General features: G+C 40.9%; 1 protein-coding gene across 1 annotated transcript; it reads right to left on the bottom strand.

Moving 5' to 3' along the window:
• Positions 1-431: 431 nt before the first annotated feature.
• Positions 432-14851, bottom strand: Dhc62B (Dynein heavy chain at 62B). The gene is made up of 15 exons (XM_011298841.1): positions 14714-14851; positions 14395-14577; positions 13935-14296; positions 13494-13740; positions 12939-13337; positions 12653-12863; positions 12321-12594; positions 10458-12106; positions 10156-10402; positions 5705-10025; positions 3703-5539; positions 2408-3335; positions 1432-1837; positions 1035-1298; positions 432-919 (listed from the first exon to the last, which is right to left on the bottom strand). The coding sequence occupies exons 1-15, from the start codon at positions 14849-14851 to the stop codon at positions 569-571; spliced, it is 11817 nt and encodes a 3938-aa protein (XP_011297143.1). The 3' UTR covers positions 432-568.
• Between the last annotated feature and the right edge of the window lie 2214 nt (positions 14852-17065).

Below are 17065 nucleotides of genomic sequence, written 5' to 3'. Positions count from 1 at the left end.
CAAATGAATCAGCACTTTCTTGAATCGTTCTGCGCAGTAAAAATAAAGAAGTCATGGACTTTCCATAGAAAACATTATGGAATTTAAAAAGTCAGAAATTATTCGAAATGAATAATTTCACCCGAAAGGGGTTCATTCATCATCTATGCAAACTCGTCTCATTAATCGCTTCCTCAATCGTCTGTTTCTGTCTTAAAATTGATTAAAGATTTTTGGTCCAGTTTACCTCTCTCTGGTTCGTGAGAAAACTCGTATAACAAGTTTATATAGACCGCACGTTCTCCCTCGATCAATAATCAACTCTGACTTTTTCATCGAATTTTACGAATGAGAAGAAGAGGAGACAGAAAAAAATAGAAGCGCCTGCACTTGTTTCATTTGGTTTTATTTCTTTCTTGAGCTAAAATATGAGTCTATTTACTATTCCGTTTCCTGGCATATGTTGAAGGCCCACTGCCAGACTAGACCCCCCGTATGCAACATAAACTTTGAAGGGAAATAAGTTTTTTAAAGATTTAAATGCATTACGTGAACTGCAGCAAGCGGTCTAATTGAGTTTATCATAGCTTTAATCATCTAATTGGCAGAGTAGTGCAAGTCCACGTTTGATCCAGTGGTTCACGGGTAACACGGTATCAAGCAGAATCATTAAGACGTAATTAGTTGAATGACCAGTTGTTTTGAGAGTACCAAATCTCGCGGATGTTATGTATAATGGGCACTCGTATCGTGTTCCTATCTCAATTAAAGTTGCTACTGTGGGCTTGAACCATACAATGGGCAGTGAATCCCAGAGGACTTTAGGGTAACTCTCGGTTAGATGCATTGTACCAATGTCCCATCTGCCACCTGACAGGTACATTCCATATACGTAGACACCGTCCTCAGGTGATTCATCTAATTGATAGGCTTTGATTACCTGTTGTTGAGAAAATTGTTGGAGTCATTGAGATGCTAGGCATTATGTTATTGCTATGTTTCTGTTGACGCACCAGATTTTTATTGAGAATAATATGTTTTCTTTAACTACTGACCTCGAAATCAAAGTCCAGTTTGTCGATGGAAATTTTGTATTTTCTCGCGTAATTCTGCATTGCCCCAGTGAGAAAGGCATGGACAAAAGAGAAACCGGAAACCCAAAAGGTCGTGGGCTTTCCGTTTGTCAACCAGTCTTGGAAAAATTCTAGGCGCTTTAGGAAGTCGGCAATGAAACTCGACAGGGGCTTCAGAGTAGGGTAGGCACTCGCTTTGATCCACGTCGGCGGGATTTTCCCGTTCATCATGTTTTGAGAGAGGACCTGGGTAAATAAGAAGATGTGTTGAAATGTAATTCCGGATATTTATATATCGAATGTTTTTTTTCAGATAACACCAAAAACAGGGATTTCAGGTATTCCGTCGTAATTGTGGGATCAATGAAAATTTCTATACCTCTAATTCTGGTGTCATCACAATCATTCCCTGAACAGCTTTTTCCAGCATCCGTAATGACCCTCGCATCGCTCTCAAAAGGGTGTTATACCGTTCCATCTCCTGGATTAAAACCGTATTCATGGATTCCATGTAGGACACCGGGTAAATTTTCTGTGCCTCCTCAAGATCAAACAGATTTGGCAAACGATTATAAATGTCCCTCTTCATTGTTAATAATAATTCATCCTGTTTTGAGGTGTCTCCCACGGTCACGGTTCCCTGAATTTGTAACATTGAATCGAAAAACATTTTCGACACCTCCAAATCTCTTGTAATTCCCGCATTCATGTGGAGGCCGAACACTTCCGGAGGCGGATTCATGGGGATACCCTCAATTTGTCTTATATAATCACGATAACCAAGCCTAAAATCAAGAAAATAAATCGCGCAAATTACGATAAATACGAAACTCGGATAATCTCTCGATGAAAGAATTTATTGTTATTTTCACAGGGAAAGTAAAAAAAATCGAAGTATTCATGATGACAAAATTAGAATATATAAACATTAGAATTTAAGAAATTCTAGGGAAAAATTATTCAATAGACTGCGGTAAATCTGACAGTCGGTACAATAGAAAGCGAGGCTCCGATGATAAAATTCATTTGGCAAAATTTTCACGCGCAACATTTTGACGTAATATTTTCGTTGGTAATTTTTTTGCAATTAATATTGCTCGCAGTAAAACTTAAACGCGATACCACGATGAAACCAACATGCGATAAATATTTTTCGCATTTGGATTTTTCCTCTGTTTCTATACGAAATCCTATATTTCTCATATTTGCAAGTTTCTCCGAAATTTCCCCTCGAGCCCTCTGTTTCGGAACCTTGAGTAACAATTAATAAAAATGTCAATTCCATAAGGACTACTCCCCTACAGGGGTCTGTGACTCCCCCAGGAAAAAAAGCATTACAAAAACATGGGAAATACCTTCTGGGCAATGTATATTCACTCCCCATGCCGGAGAAGCTGTAATTAACGTCTTCAATGACCTCCATATTATAAAAATCGAGTAAAATCGTATTGAGACATCGTCTATCCCTATCATCTGTGACTCTCCCTCCATAATTGCACTCTCCAGTAAGATACTTGATAGCTTTGAAAGGAACCTGTTGAGACTCATTGATAAAAATTTGCAGCTGCTGAACAGAAATTTGAAAGTCAGATTCGTTAAATCCGTATCTTATATTCCATCCTTGTGCACCGTAATTTCTTCTCTCTTGAACTAGAGCATGAAAGAAACAGAGACCATAAAGTAGCCTTGTGAATATCTTCTCCTTCCTTGGGCAGCCTTCAAAGAATTCCGGATTTTTAACTGGTTCTGATGTGTAAGATCTCATGAGATTCTGCTGCAAACCGGTTGGTGGTTCGTTGGTCATCTTGACGCCACTTTGCAGTACAGAGATGGGAAATTTATCAGAGGGATAGCTCGTTAACCAGAGGCGAAAGTTGATCGATGTATTTGTCATATCAAAGTTCTCGCAGATCTTTTCCAGGACAGGCATCCACGAGACAGCCAGATGACAATTCTGGAGACATACCCATGAGCCAGTGTTCTGTGCATGTTCCACCATTCTCTTCGCAATGGGCCCCTGTCCTTGACCCAGAGATATTGATGTAAACCTTGAAGTATAATCCATGTTCTCAGCGAAATTGGACAGGGCCCCCATGGGATCCGAGCCAGGAGATAGGATAAATATGAGAGGAACTAGGCACATCGAGTCTGCGTACGATTTAGCTAGATCGAAGCTTGGTGGGATAACGAATTTACGGCCCATCCCCTTCTCCACAAATTGGATTACCTTGAGAGTTATTTTGTCCGGTCTCAGCATCCTCAGAACAATTAATTTCTGAAAATCTAAAAGAGCTTCTTCAATCAGACTCGAGTTGTATGGCTTTCGCTATTAATTAATGCGATTTTTTATTTATCGGGGGCTGAGCAATGTTGCGGTCTGGTAGGACTTAATTAAATAAATTACTGCCTCATTTTTAATAACTCACAATTCAGTTATTGAATTAATGACTGCTTCGAGAGGAAATGGGCGAGATGAAAGTTTCCGTGTGTCTGCACGGAAGGGAAATTAATAAAAATTACGCGATAAAACGCGATTCGCGATGATATATAATATAGAATATATTTGTGCGAAGGTAGATATTAAATGATACGTCAATGAACTGCTTGTCATATAGAATCCTTTTCTAAATAAATTTTCCCTGAAGTTTACCTGATAATGTCGACTCCCAGGGCTCTGGATATTTCGATTTCTCAGGCGACATCGAGTCATAGAGTTCTTTCCAGTCGTTCAAATGTGTCTCAAAGTTTTTTGCAAAGTTAGCGAAAGGCGGAAGTTGGCCCACCCTCGATATTTCCTCCCACGATTTATCTGGAAGCCAATCAGCCGCAGGATTGTCCGGAGTTTTACCCACGACAATGCCCCCGGACAAAAAAAACATCAACTCTGATTTTATTATTTTCTGTTCGGCAAGTAAAATTGTTGTATGTAACAAAAATGAGTAGAGAACTTTATCTTTTTCTAAGAGCGATCTGCAGACATTTTGGTAGAGATTGTATGTAAATGTGTCTCGTAGATACATCAATCGTTGCTCAAGTATTTTACTCTTGTTTGCTGTATCTATGGACATGATGTAAAGGTTGATGAACCACGAGAGTGAATATTGGTACATCGGGTCGATGCTGGGGAGATCGGTTACTGTGTAATATAATGAAGAGCTGTGTTTGGCTATTGGTCTGTAACTCTGGCGGAACTCCTCGATTTTTTTTTCCGTCCGTTTGGCAGCTTCTTGCTTCTTCATTATATCGGTGGAAAGAAGTTTCGAAGAGTCGAGTATCTCGATAGCTTCCTCATCATCTAGGATTGCCGCGCCGGATGTTGCTAGGGTTTTTAGAATACTATCCTCGACGCCTTTGAGGGCTTTTCGATTCGCAGCTCCTTCGACGATTAGGAACTCCCGTTTTTTCTGAAGGTCGGGGCGCTCTTTCGCCACAACTATCCCCAGGAGTTGATCTTCCAGGCCTTCAATCGTCAGTGCAAAGTTTATTAGAGTGACTTTATTAAAGACCTCGGGAAGATAGTGGGGATTGCGGTACTTAGTGGTCATATACAGGCGAAATCTCTCGTCATATTGAATAGTTTTTTCCCCGAGGGTGATATACAGGGCTCCGAAGATTTTGTACGTATTTTTTGTGAGGATCGGATCGAGGGGAGCATCAAGGTCTTCAGCAATGTTTTCGATTAAAATCGGCTTTCCAAATTCAACGCATTGTTCCATAATGTCCATATAATTTTTATCCGTCAACTTGACAACTTCCAATTCACTTGCCTTCTCCATATTTCTAATCCACTTATTCGCTTGACTCTGCGGATCAATAAACAGACTCCATCGCTTAGAATTATCCATAATGATACCATTCTCAGTTGAGAAACTGTCTCTGGGCAATCCGAATATATTCCACGAGTTGATTTTAATCTCAGATCCCAAAACTGTGACAAAGTTGAACTCCCCGGAGCAGGGAATCTTCAAATTTTCAACGTAAACTTTCCACTTGTCCACATACTCAACTCGGTAGGAAGTTATGAATGGACCGAGATAGGCAATGATGCCGCAGGAAATGAGAATATCTCCGGGTAGTGTATCATATGCCCTTTGGAGACTTTTTGCCGAACTCATCCAACGGTCCTTCTCACCACCCAGTCCATTGATTAACTTCTCCGCCCTAGTCAGTTGATTTCTACATGTTATCACCTGATTCTCCAGAGCTATTTTTTTCTCTATTGTTCTATCAAGGTCTTCTCTCAGCAATGCCAACTTTTCATTCAACTCTATCAACATCTTTCGCTGTTCATCCAAAAATGTCATTGTGTCCATGTAATCTTTTTCGGCGGAAGCCAGTGCTGCTTTTTTAGGCGCCACTTCTCGGGCAACTTTATCGTACAATACCATCGCTCTTACCCATTTGCAGAGACCCTCCGCTGCTGAAGAGGCTTTTGCTACGATTTTTGGATCGAAACTTGCATTGGACAGATACGTCTTCTTTATTGTCTAAATTTTCAAGAAAAAACCAATTGAATCGAGCGATTCAAAGGAATGGCGATAAAATAAATTCAATTTTTTAGATTACAGGTTATTCCTAGAAGTGATGGGCAAAAAAAAAATAAACATTTCATTTGCATTTACATTTTACAATTACCAAACATTAATACTTACCTGTATTGTCTCAATGGAAATATTCTCCTTATCATAAGTCTTCAAATTCTCCAAAAACTTGATGTCACTAAGAATCCTTTGAGCAGCCTTCCAATAATCCATCTTGGTCTTGCCAGTGCTTGTATCTAAAACCTTTTCAGGCTGAACACTCAACATAACACAAACAGCCGCCATAACCAGTTTAACAGTCTCGGGTGGATTTTTCATGGTCTTCACCATGGCGATATCCGCAGGTTTGAGTGTATCCAGGGCAGCGATGGCCTCATTGAGAACAGGCATAGCTTCTTCAAGATCGGCCTCACACTCAGCCTTTAAAGCCCCGGCGACCTTGGCCTGAACATTGGCAGCATCCTCATCCCTCTTGACCTTCATCGTGGCTTTCTCAACAATCACATTCTCCTTCTCGATCTTCTGCATAGTATCAGCAGTCAGTTTGGCAGATCTCTCAAGTTCTGGCCTCAACGCCACCAGAGTGATCTTCATTTTTGATATTTGTTCGGCAGCAAATGCCAGTTTCTCCAATCCCCCCAGATACCGATCCCTGGCCAGTGTGAGCTCCTCTTGCTTCTCCTGCATCAGATCGGCGTAACTTCGTATCAAATCGAGGAAAGCCGCGGACGTTACGTAAGTTTTTCGTCCCTTGGCTTGATAGAAATCTTCACTCATCTCTTTAGCGCATATATGGAAATACTTGCACGCAACCACAGCATTCACTTTCACCTCATCTTCGACATTGATATCGGTAGTGAATCTGACAGCAACCTGTTCTAGAGCATCTTCTGGCCATATCTCGAACCAGTCTATGGTACAGCAATTGACAAGACTGGGATACATCCGCAAACGAGTTCTGAATGAGTCGCCGATTGGACTGAAGCAAAGCATCAAGTGCAATTTTTCTTTGCACTGATTAACGAAGAATGATAAGACAGAGAGAACGGAGATATCGAGATTTCGGTTGCCACCTTGGGCTGCCAAGCGACACATTTCGATGACTTCCTGTCTTTCCTCTATTGTGAAGAGATTGGGCACTTCACCGGCGTTGAGGAGACTGTCGATGTCGCTGAGGAAAGCCTCTTCTTTTATTTGACCTTCTGTTATCAGGAAGACTAGGTCCTTTTGCACACCCCCGGAACGTTTTAAAACGCCTTTTATGTCCTCTCGCCATTCGCTTACCCCGTAGGCACTACCTATTTCCGGCTGGAAGAGACCGCAACCTGCCATGTTTGAGGCTAGTCTTGTTAGGGATTGTCGGCCAGAACCTCCAACGCCAACCATTAGTAAACTTCCACCTGGAATTGCGAGAATTCTGCAGACCCGCGCCAAATGCTCTAACGCATATCGAAACAGGACAATGTCCATCTTATTTCTGTGAGTCGTGTTGTAATCCTCGAGACTCAATGTCGCGACATTCTTGAACTCTTCCATCGAAGCCACTTCCTCGTACCTCTTGTCCTCTTGAATGGCATCTGGATCCATAAAATTTCCAAATATTAGATTTTGAAGACTTACTTCATTGATTTGATCATTATCCTTTGGTAAATGTTCAAATACAACTTCGAAGTTCTCTCTTATGATTCTCTGGACCGTATCCTTTACTTGTTTGAAAAGCCACTGTCGGTCTGATTGATCGATTAATCGATCTCCAAACACTCGCAATATCTCATGAACCCAGAGTCTTGTGAAAGTAGTCTTGGACTCCACAGACTCTTTCTTGATCATTGCACAGCCCCTGATGACCCTCGAGAAATCCCTCAAATTGAACAGATAATGAGATTTTGCAGGAGTGGGTCTTAAAAATTCACCGGCACTTTTAAATACGTCTAACGTGGCATTTACAAGACTTATAACTATGGACATCACATCCGCAGCGAAGCCATTTCGTTTGAGCCCAACCAAAGCGAGATTCGTAAAGATCTTGGTGACACTTTCGTCTGAGAAATTATTGATCGAATAGAGATTAAAGTGCCGAAGAAATCGATGATAGATCTCCTGCCTGCTGCCTCCTGGTGGTCCCATAGCGCAAACGAACATGGTGTCATAGATCAATAGCTTCTCAGGTTCTTTCAGCTCGTACCAGTAGTTGTGATCGAATACCTGTCGAAGAAGTTCGATCGCCGGTTGTGCTCCGTACACCTCCTTCGTCGGCATGTTAACATCATCGATAAAAACTATGCAGTGAGTTCCAACCATCGGCCCAAACTGCCCTTTCCTCCTTTTGTAGAGCTTCGAAATCACCAGCTCTTGAGCATTCGCTGCCGACGTCTTTGCGGTGAACGTGATCAAGTTTGGGAGGTAGAACTCCTCCTCAAGTTTGTTCATCATTATATCTTGAATATAAAAACTCTTGCCGGTTCCAGTTTCCCCAAAGAGAAGAAATCGTTTACGATGCTTAATGTGTTTCAAGAAAAGACTCTGATATTTAATGGTATCAATGGTAGGAATTATCATTTGTCCAATGCTTGCAGTTTCGATGATCTTTTCCATCCTCGCAGCATCCCCAAAATTCTTCCAAGCTCCCTTGCCCTTGAACGTGTAGAAATTATCGTGGATCGAGCCCTCAGTTGGTAACGAGATCAAATCCTCAAGAATGCTTTCCGGCACCGGAAGCTCCTCTACCTGATTCTTCCACAAAGAAATGCACAATTCATTAAATCTTTCTAAAGAATCTGCATCTAGGGCTCCTCCGATCCCCCAGACAACGGCAAGCATCATAGCTGCTTGAATCCAGAAAATCACATTTGACTCGTAGTCATCATTCTCTTCAACTGCATCATTCATGTACATTTGAAAGAGATTCATGGTTGATACAACTTGATTGATTTGTCCGGAGAATAACGAGATCTTACACCTTTTTCTCACGAATTCTAAAGAGGGCTCGATCAACCAATTGAAAAGATCCTTGATAGTATCCATTTGGGGCTCTGCCCATGTCAAGTCTAATGTATTGTACCAGGACTCGACGAAGGGCCTCCAGCCGATGACGTGGGGTTCGATATAAATCATCCCACACCGTGAGACCGTCGCTGGCGATGCTTGAAGGAGATCCATTGCCTCGAAGATCATGGACATAACATTCGTCATCTGCATGACTTCTCCAGATGTCAAGCAAAGTTTCTTGTTGTCATCCAACACAGTGTTCAGGTTCTCGATCCACACAGCATCAACCGGTCCGTCGAAGATCAGCCATTTCCTCGATGGAGACTCATCAGAGCAGTACCTTCGGAAGGCAACAGCGCACACTCCATCCGTCCACTCCGAAGAAACCGGATCGAACTGTCCGTACAGTTGTCCCATTGTTATCGATTTTGGATTGACAGTTGTGAATATTGTCGTCGCTCCATTATCATCCCCCCACTCTTCCATTATAGTAAGAGCATCAGCAAGTGTATGGAGAACTGATGTTTTCCCGCCAAAAGGATCCCCTACGAGCATGAATCCATGCCTGACGATCATCATTTCGTATGTTTGAATGATCTTCAGGAGGAAAGCATCGACTGGCTGAAGATTTTTTCTCTCGGCTGCTATCTTTACGGCTTTGAGCAGAACGTCGTAGCTAGGGGACGGCAGTTGGACACCTGGAAACAAATCGGAGATGATGCCTTCGAATAATGGAACGTCATGGGAGAGGAACTTTGGGAGATTGACGTCGATTATCGATCGCAGCAAGAGAATCAGTTCGTCTTCATTCGGATACTTGAGCTTGACGTTCTGCGCTGCTGTTAAAACGGTCTTCACTGCTCTCATGCCGTAGTCATAGTGGGATTGAGAGGATAACTGTTCGGAGCAGAGTTTGTAGGTCGTTACGATTTTGACTGAGAGGACTCGAGCAGTACTGAAACCAGAGGAATACAGAAAAATCTCTCCTATCATTGCGTAATCGGGAACCATCATGGCGACTGTTCTGAACAGGACTTTAAGATTGTCCGGAAGTTCCGAGCGCCCAGCGTATCCGGGGTTCATAGTGATGCACACGTAGACTGCGGGATTGAGTCTGAGTTCAGTTCCCTCGAAGATGAATGTATCGACGTGGGCTCGCACTGCTTGGATGATGCACAGGATTTGTTGAGCCACGACTGAAAGAACCTCGAGCTCGATTCGATTGAATTCGTCGAAGCAGGCCCACGCTCCACAGGACGCTAAACCCTTGAAGAATTTCCCCATGTTCTTGTAGTCGAGACCGTCTGAACAGTTGAATACTACACATTGAACGGCTATTGCTCGACCAAGATCTTTGGTGGTTTCAGTCTTTCCTGTGCCTGCTGGACCTTCTGGGGCGCCGTTCAGGTGGAGGGAATAGGCTCCAATTAAGGTGCGATAACATCTGATTAGGAAAAATTATGTGAGTAATGAAGAATGATTATCTTTCTGCTAAGGGCTATTTTTTGCGGTTTTTTTTGCCGCTTGAATTTTTTCTACGTTTGACAGTCATAAAAAATTATATTATATTTTACCTGTCAGTTAACGGAGTGATAACCAGTCTGGGACAATTCCCGAGATACTCATAAGCATACGGCACAGTGGCATTGATTATTCTGACCAAAGCGTCTTCTTCCCAATAGTACCTCAACTGTGCAAGCCACTCAAAATCCGTCTCATCAATAATTTCCTTATCAATCAATAACTTGACAACGTCTTGAGCATGCACATCTATTGTAATGAGGGCATTGAGGGTTGTGCGGTTTTGCTTCGTCAGCTGGCCTATCGAAAAATTTTCCCCTTAATTGAACACCTATTTAATCGATTGTAAACGTACCTTTAACGAGATTCACCATGTCAAAGATCTGCGCCCTCAATTTTTTGTACAAACTCTCGAGATTCGACATTGTGTGCGTCATCAAACAATTCTGCACCTCCATACTCCAGTAAATCTGTGAAACGCAGATGATTACCTGTCCCGGCCAAATGAGAACCCACTGAACTCTCTCATTAGTCTCGTAATCGAAATAACTCATCATGATTTCATGACGTATAGATTTCACCATTTGCTCCTCAACTTGAATGAGCCAGCGCTCGACACAGCCCCTCGCTGCACTCGTCGATATCATTTCTTGAAATTGTACCTCTTCCTTATCATCACTGAACATTGAGAGAATCTCCAATTCATCATTGAATCCGAGCTTGGCAATCCCTTCAAAACATTTCTTCAAATGGGGCTGTACCCTCAAAGGATCCTTCGTCTCAGACAGAATTTCTAGCATATCGTCATTACTCAGAAAGAAGAATCTCGGAAAGAACAGTCTCTTCTTCTCCAAATAATTCGCCACACCCTCATTCACCTTCTCCATCAGCTCATTCGCATGCTTCAGGGTTTCGCATAGACCTACCGATCCTGCAGTCTCTTTAACAAGTGGTTCTCTAGCAACAGCCGCCATAGCACTCCTGAAGGTGGCGTTAACCTCTTGAAACATAATTCCCTCTTCAGGTAGTTGCGCCACGATGTCCTTGCTGGAGAAGATGGGAAGAAGGTACATCCACTGGACCTGAACGTTCGTCCATTCATTGATAGTGCTCTGAATCCTCAATAGAAGATCATAAAAGAGCTTCACCTCTTTCTCGATGGGCTTAACAAAAGCAGAGCCCCTCATCACTTGAATTTTAATTATATGTTCCTCTAGCAAAGCTTGAATATCATCGAGCTGAGTAAGAATCGCAACTCCAGTGTCTTTGTAGGGAGTTGTTGTGAAGAAAACATCATCCCAATCACGTTGTATTTTGCCCAGAAGATCTTGAAGTGCCAGTTCTTTAGTCGCACTGTTGCTAATCGCTTCGTATTGATCCATATCATCAATCAGATTCATCCTAATGATTTTTCTCAATGTTGTACCGGCATCCGGGGTTATGTCCCTCTTTGCTACCGCGGACATCTCGTCCCAGTGATGCTGACGAAGTGCCGGATTGCAAAAGCAGAGAGCCTGAGGTACATATTGTTTGAACCACTTGATCTTCTCTATCAACTGGTGACAGAGCTTCATTGGTGCGGGATATTGAAAAGGATCTGGATCATCAACTGCTCCGGCGAATGTGTAAGGATAGCCCATCGCTATTTGCATTTTTATTTTTGTCCTGTATGCTTTTGACTGCTTATTGAAATCAGTGAAGTAATCTGTTGTTCGGCTCTCTATTGAATTTGCGTCGAGGTACTCGAAGGGACCGTCTAACCAGACCCCGAGGTCTCTTTGCCACTGGAGTGCTCGATATATTAGAGTGTAGTAAGGGAGGATAATGTCTTTCAGCTCTTTTATACGAGGGTAGACCGTTCGGGGGAACTTGAAGAGGGCTTCTTCGCAGTTTATCCACTGCACCTCGGCGTCCATACGATCGAAATTGCGAACCATACTCCTCATGTATTCAATGTAGGAACGGATTCGGGTGGCGTCGTCCATGTCATCGAGAATTGTTAGTCTGAAGAGGAGAGCCATTCATTGAGGGGTGGAATGAGTTCATTCGATGATTTATTTTTATTTGAGTATCACGGGAATTCTTTACTGCACTTTTTTTTTAGAATCACACAATTAAAATCAGTTAAGGCTCGCATGATCTAGTATGATCTATGTAATTTATAGATTAGGTTTGAGTGACAGTAGAAGCGAGTTTTAAATCAATTTTTTTCCCTCACCTAGGAAACATCGCTTCAACCTGAGCATTTAGTGCGGCAATTCTTCCCTGCAATCTCTCCTCCAATTCGAATTTCTTCTGTTCGAACGTTGAACTGTTTTGCTCGAACACTGGCTTTATTCGGTCCATCCAGTTCACGGTGTCATTGTTTAACTCAATGTGATCCTGATCGAGCGACGTCATCTCGAGCAAAGTCGCCATCATATACAGAGAGAGATTTATCTGTTCTCGCAATTCCGTTATAAGGGTAGTCGTCGCATACAGCATGTATTCACCTGAATTCAGAGAAGAAATTGAAGAAGTTGAATGTTTCACTGTTGAGTTCTTATTTACCCAGTTCGAGGAACTCCTTCGTCTCCGGGGGAACGTCGAGGGCTTTTTTTTTCAGTGCCTCGAACATCGAGCAGATTTGCAAATTAAAGTTGCAGTGTCTTTTCACTAATTCTTGGATTACGTGTTGAAGTATTTCTCGGGTATATTGCTTTAGTCCAACCTTTGCTGGTTCTAAAAATAATTTTCCTAACGGGAAATATTCGTTTTCTGTCTAGAATCGAAAGGAGAAATTGTCAGAAGCATTCTGGAAAATTATGATCCCCGTTCAATTGAATTTCTTTCGTACTAGGCTATTAATGTCTCGAATGAACCGATTGAACTCCTCAACTTTATCCAAACAGTCCTGGAAACTGTGTTCTCCAGCAATAAAGATTGCAATTTCTTCGGGAGTCGCTGGACTGTAAACGACGCCGAATTTGTTATGTAAAGCGTCGACGTAGGCATTAATGGGTTCCAATAATATCTGCAGTATTCCTGCCAATTTTTCGTGGGAGGTTTGCATGAACCACTCGGGCAAAACCGCGGGGATGAATCCGCTCTCGGTTTTTATATCGAGCCAAGACTCCAATGGGGGCAATGATAGCCCAACGATTCCTAATCTGTCCAATAGTGCGTGAAAACTCGAGGAAAAATCGATAGTACGTGGGAATATGAACATCTCGTTGTTCTCACATTGGAGATCCAGCTGGAAAAAGGTTCAATTAAAAATTAATGAAATGAGGATTTTCCTGAATCGCGGGAGTTGCATGAAAATCTCCTATGGAAGAATAAAATGACATTAACAAATCAGATTGAATATTTTATCATTCTCTAATTATCAAACCCATTATAACTTCATTACCTTTAACAAAGGACAGAGAGACGGGTCACTCAAGACAGCCAGAAAGTGATTAATGCTCTTGATGACTTTCCTAGTAACCTGATAGGCAAGTAATTTGGTAGCAGCTTCAAGAAATGGGCCCAGTAAATCACTGGGAACGTCATTCAGATATCTCTTGGTAGTTACGAGTTTCACTATGTACGCATAGTAAGCATTTGTCACAACTATCTCCCCTTTTCGAATATCTTGTTCAACTATTTTGAAGAATCTACAAAAAATTACAGAATTCTTCTACTTAGCGAAATTGACTAATTACCATTTTCCATACTTTCCGCAATGATTTCCAAACTCTCAACATTTTTCGAATTATTGAAAATAAAAAAATTAATTAATTAATAAAGAGCTTTATTGATAGAGATTGTCCCAATTTCATCCCCTTAAATAATTTACCTCATATCTTACTTAGTTGCTTCGATAAATCCATTCTTCCGATAATTCCTGAAGTCGCAGATAAACTCAGGCATGAGTGTATGTGATTTAGCAAAAATATTCCTCATCAAACTCTGAGGGCTCAGATATTTTGTGGCGAGATTAATTCGATTCTGGATGAATCTGGGCCGACGGGATGTACGACCATCGAACTTGAAGGGCAACTCCTCAGCATCTCGCCAATTAAATCCGATTGATATAACACATTTCATCCCCATTTCGTGCATTATCTCCATATAAAGGCATTTGGCTTCATCCATATGGCGGTTGTATGAATTGGTGAATTTTTTTCTCAATCTCAACGGAATGAGACTCTTTATCTCGCGTTCCCAGCTCTGCAAGAAGCTTTTCATCAAATATTAAAATGCAACCGTTGGAGACTGAAATCGGTGGATTTTTTAATGCTTGGTTCATCGGGGAAATTCATACTCACTGGGATGAGCCCGACAATTGGAAGTCTCTCTGCGTAATCCTTCATTTTTTCGAAGTAGAAACCCTGGGGAGGAGTGAGGTAGCATTCGTGAGCTGTTCGATACTTTTCTACATTTTTCACATCTCTTATCTTCGTGCGAGCCGCTGCTATTTCCAACATCTCCTGGAGCTCCTTACTTCGAACCTACGAAGAACCAATGAGATATTAATTAATAAATTATTCTCGCGAAAAATTTCGCGTGACATTTCGTCATGACAGATTATTTATGCAATCAGTTGAGCCTTAGGACGTCAAAGCACCTAACGAAGATTGTAATTACTTTATCAAGATGAAAGCTCCGTAGGAATTCATTTTCACTGAATTTCCCGAGGAATGTATCAGGATTTGGCGGTTCCTCCATCCTCGGTATCAGTGTTTTTTCAAAAAGCAATTTCCTGATCTCAAATGTGTCGGACATGGTTATTAAATATTTCGCAGCCTGTAATGCATCTTCAAACCTGAAACAAATGAATCGTAACAATATTTGTTGTAGAATTTAATTTTATTGGTCTATATAGTAAAATTGCCTTTTCTGATCAGAACGGGAAACTATTTTCTCACAATTATTATTAGTATTTTATTATTATCATTACTAGTATTATTATTAGTATAATTATTGTTGCAATATATCATTATAATACTTTAATACTTTAATATATAGTAAATAATAGTACTTTAATACTTTAATATATAGTAAAGTAGTCATCACATTCATCTAATTGTGCTACTGCCGGTAACGTAGATCCTGTAATTGTGGAAATGACGATGTGGGTCGATACATCTCTAGCCGTCGATAACTATTTCATATTCGATAAAATAGAATTGAAATTCTGTGATCTACAATTGATGAGTAGATTGAGTTCAATTTTTAAAAGTATTATTTTTCATTTTTAACTCGTTCACATCTTCATAATCGTTGGTATGAGGCATTCAAGAGGAAAAATTCCTGTGGAGACTCTCTGGAGCACAATGAATCCAAGGATCGGAAACACTGGATTGATATGAAGGAAATGAGTCGTCACGCGTGTAATCCGATAATTTTTTTTGCTCGTAATGGCATCCTCGAAAAGGGTCGTATTTATAAACGACGTATCAGTCTTAATCCACGCCCGATTTTCCATCGTTTTGCATCGCATGTGATGTGACATTAAATAGCTGCACGGGGTTCCATCGGGTGACAAAAAAAGGGTCCTGGTATCCTGACAGAAAGGGATCCACTGGTTGTCACCCTGGGGCTAAATATACGAAGCAAGCAAGGCGCAAGATTGGATTTGTAGCGATTAGAAATCTATCCCCGTAAAATCTGCTTCTGGTTCTACCCAAGATTAATCCCTATCCTTCGTGAATGTGTCATCGACTGACTGGTTTTCACGTTAAAACTCTCGTCGACCGAGAAAATTCTCTCGACACACATGAAATCACTTTTTTTCTCTAATTACCAACGATAAATTACGGTTTATTAACGCACTAATGCCAAGAATGAAATTAACCGTGGAAATACCGCATGCTGAGATACTAATTAAAACAAACACGGTTACGAATTTTCTAACTTGAGAATTTATAATCGCAGTTATTGAATGGGAATTCGGAAAATTTATGCTCATTCCGGGAGACCAATTCGAAAATCGTTGGAATTTTCATCTTTTTTTTTTCAATTCTTGCAGGGGAATAAGTAACGACATAATCCCTGATCGATATTGTTTCCCCTGATTTATGGTGAAGGGGATGATTCCATGATTTTTTGAAACACCAATTGACTCCCAGTGATCGAGCGAGTAATGTCTTCACCTCTGGGGCCTTCGCTAATTTGACTAATCCCCAGGAACACGTGGTCACGCATTAAAATTATTTTCATCCCTTCTTTCTTGTTTGCACACGTGTTGACACCCCCTTTTACATTATTCAAGCATCATTTTTCTTAGTAGATAATTCTCTCGTTTTTCGGGACTGTCACTAATTAATTATTGAATTATTCATTCAATGTGAAATTAACTTGGAAGATATATTGCTCAATTTTTTTTCAGAGTAAAATTATGCTGAGTAAAAAATCATTATACTAACCGTTTCATTAATAATCATATAAATTCTCTTTAATTCTATAAATTTTCCAATAGCGAATTTCTTCAATTTGTTTATTATTCCTATAAATCTCATATGCAATATGAAATAATTAATAAAAAAGAACGTCTGTTGCAAAATTCATAGAAATGTTTAAATTTCCAAATTATTCCAAAAAATATATTCAAAGAGAAATCCATTTTACATATTTTGAAAATCCAATTAAATGGCCGATGTTACAAAAAAAATGGTTTGTCAACGGTAAATAAACTGAGATGATAGATTATCAAAATTTGTGTGCCAATTACTACTGCCCTCCATTTCAATTAATCGGCCGGGATGATTTTTCAAAGTTGTTGGCAAACTTTATCCCAGCAAGTGCACGCTGGGCGTTTAATCAACTCGGAGTGTAATTACAAAATGACTTTTCGGTGGCGAGTGACATCGAGCTGCGGAAGGTCTATGGTATATCCGTACATTGGTAAGACCTTCGAAGTTGCGGCATTTTCTTTAATTACAAACTCGTTGGTACAACCGGCGGTCTTGGGCGGCTGACGGACCGAAAATTAACAGC

The sequence above is a fragment of the Fopius arisanus genome, unplaced genomic scaffold (genome assembly GCF_000806365.1).
Source record: "Fopius arisanus strain USDA-PBARC FA_bdor unplaced genomic scaffold, ASM80636v1 scaffold00011, whole genome shotgun sequence".
Taxonomy (NCBI): Eukaryota; Metazoa; Arthropoda; class Insecta; order Hymenoptera; family Braconidae; genus Fopius; species Fopius arisanus.
The sequence above is the reverse complement of the archived record's forward strand: the minus strand, read 5'-3'. Positions and strand labels throughout refer to the sequence as shown.

Excerpts from the sequence above, each read along its gene's own strand:
- Dhc62B (XM_011298841.1), bottom strand. The coding sequence starts at position 14,851 with ATGTCCGACACATTTGAGATCAGGAAATTGCTTTTTGAAAAAACACTG. Across the intron at positions 12,595-12,652 it reads GAAGGAGTTCCTCGAACTGG|GTGAATACATGCTGTATGCG; the intron begins GTAAATAAGAAC and ends CTCTGAATTCAG. Across the intron at positions 5,540-5,704 it reads TTTCCATTGAGACAATACAG|ACAATAAAGAAGACGTATCT; the intron begins GTAAGTATTAAT and ends TTGAAAATTTAG.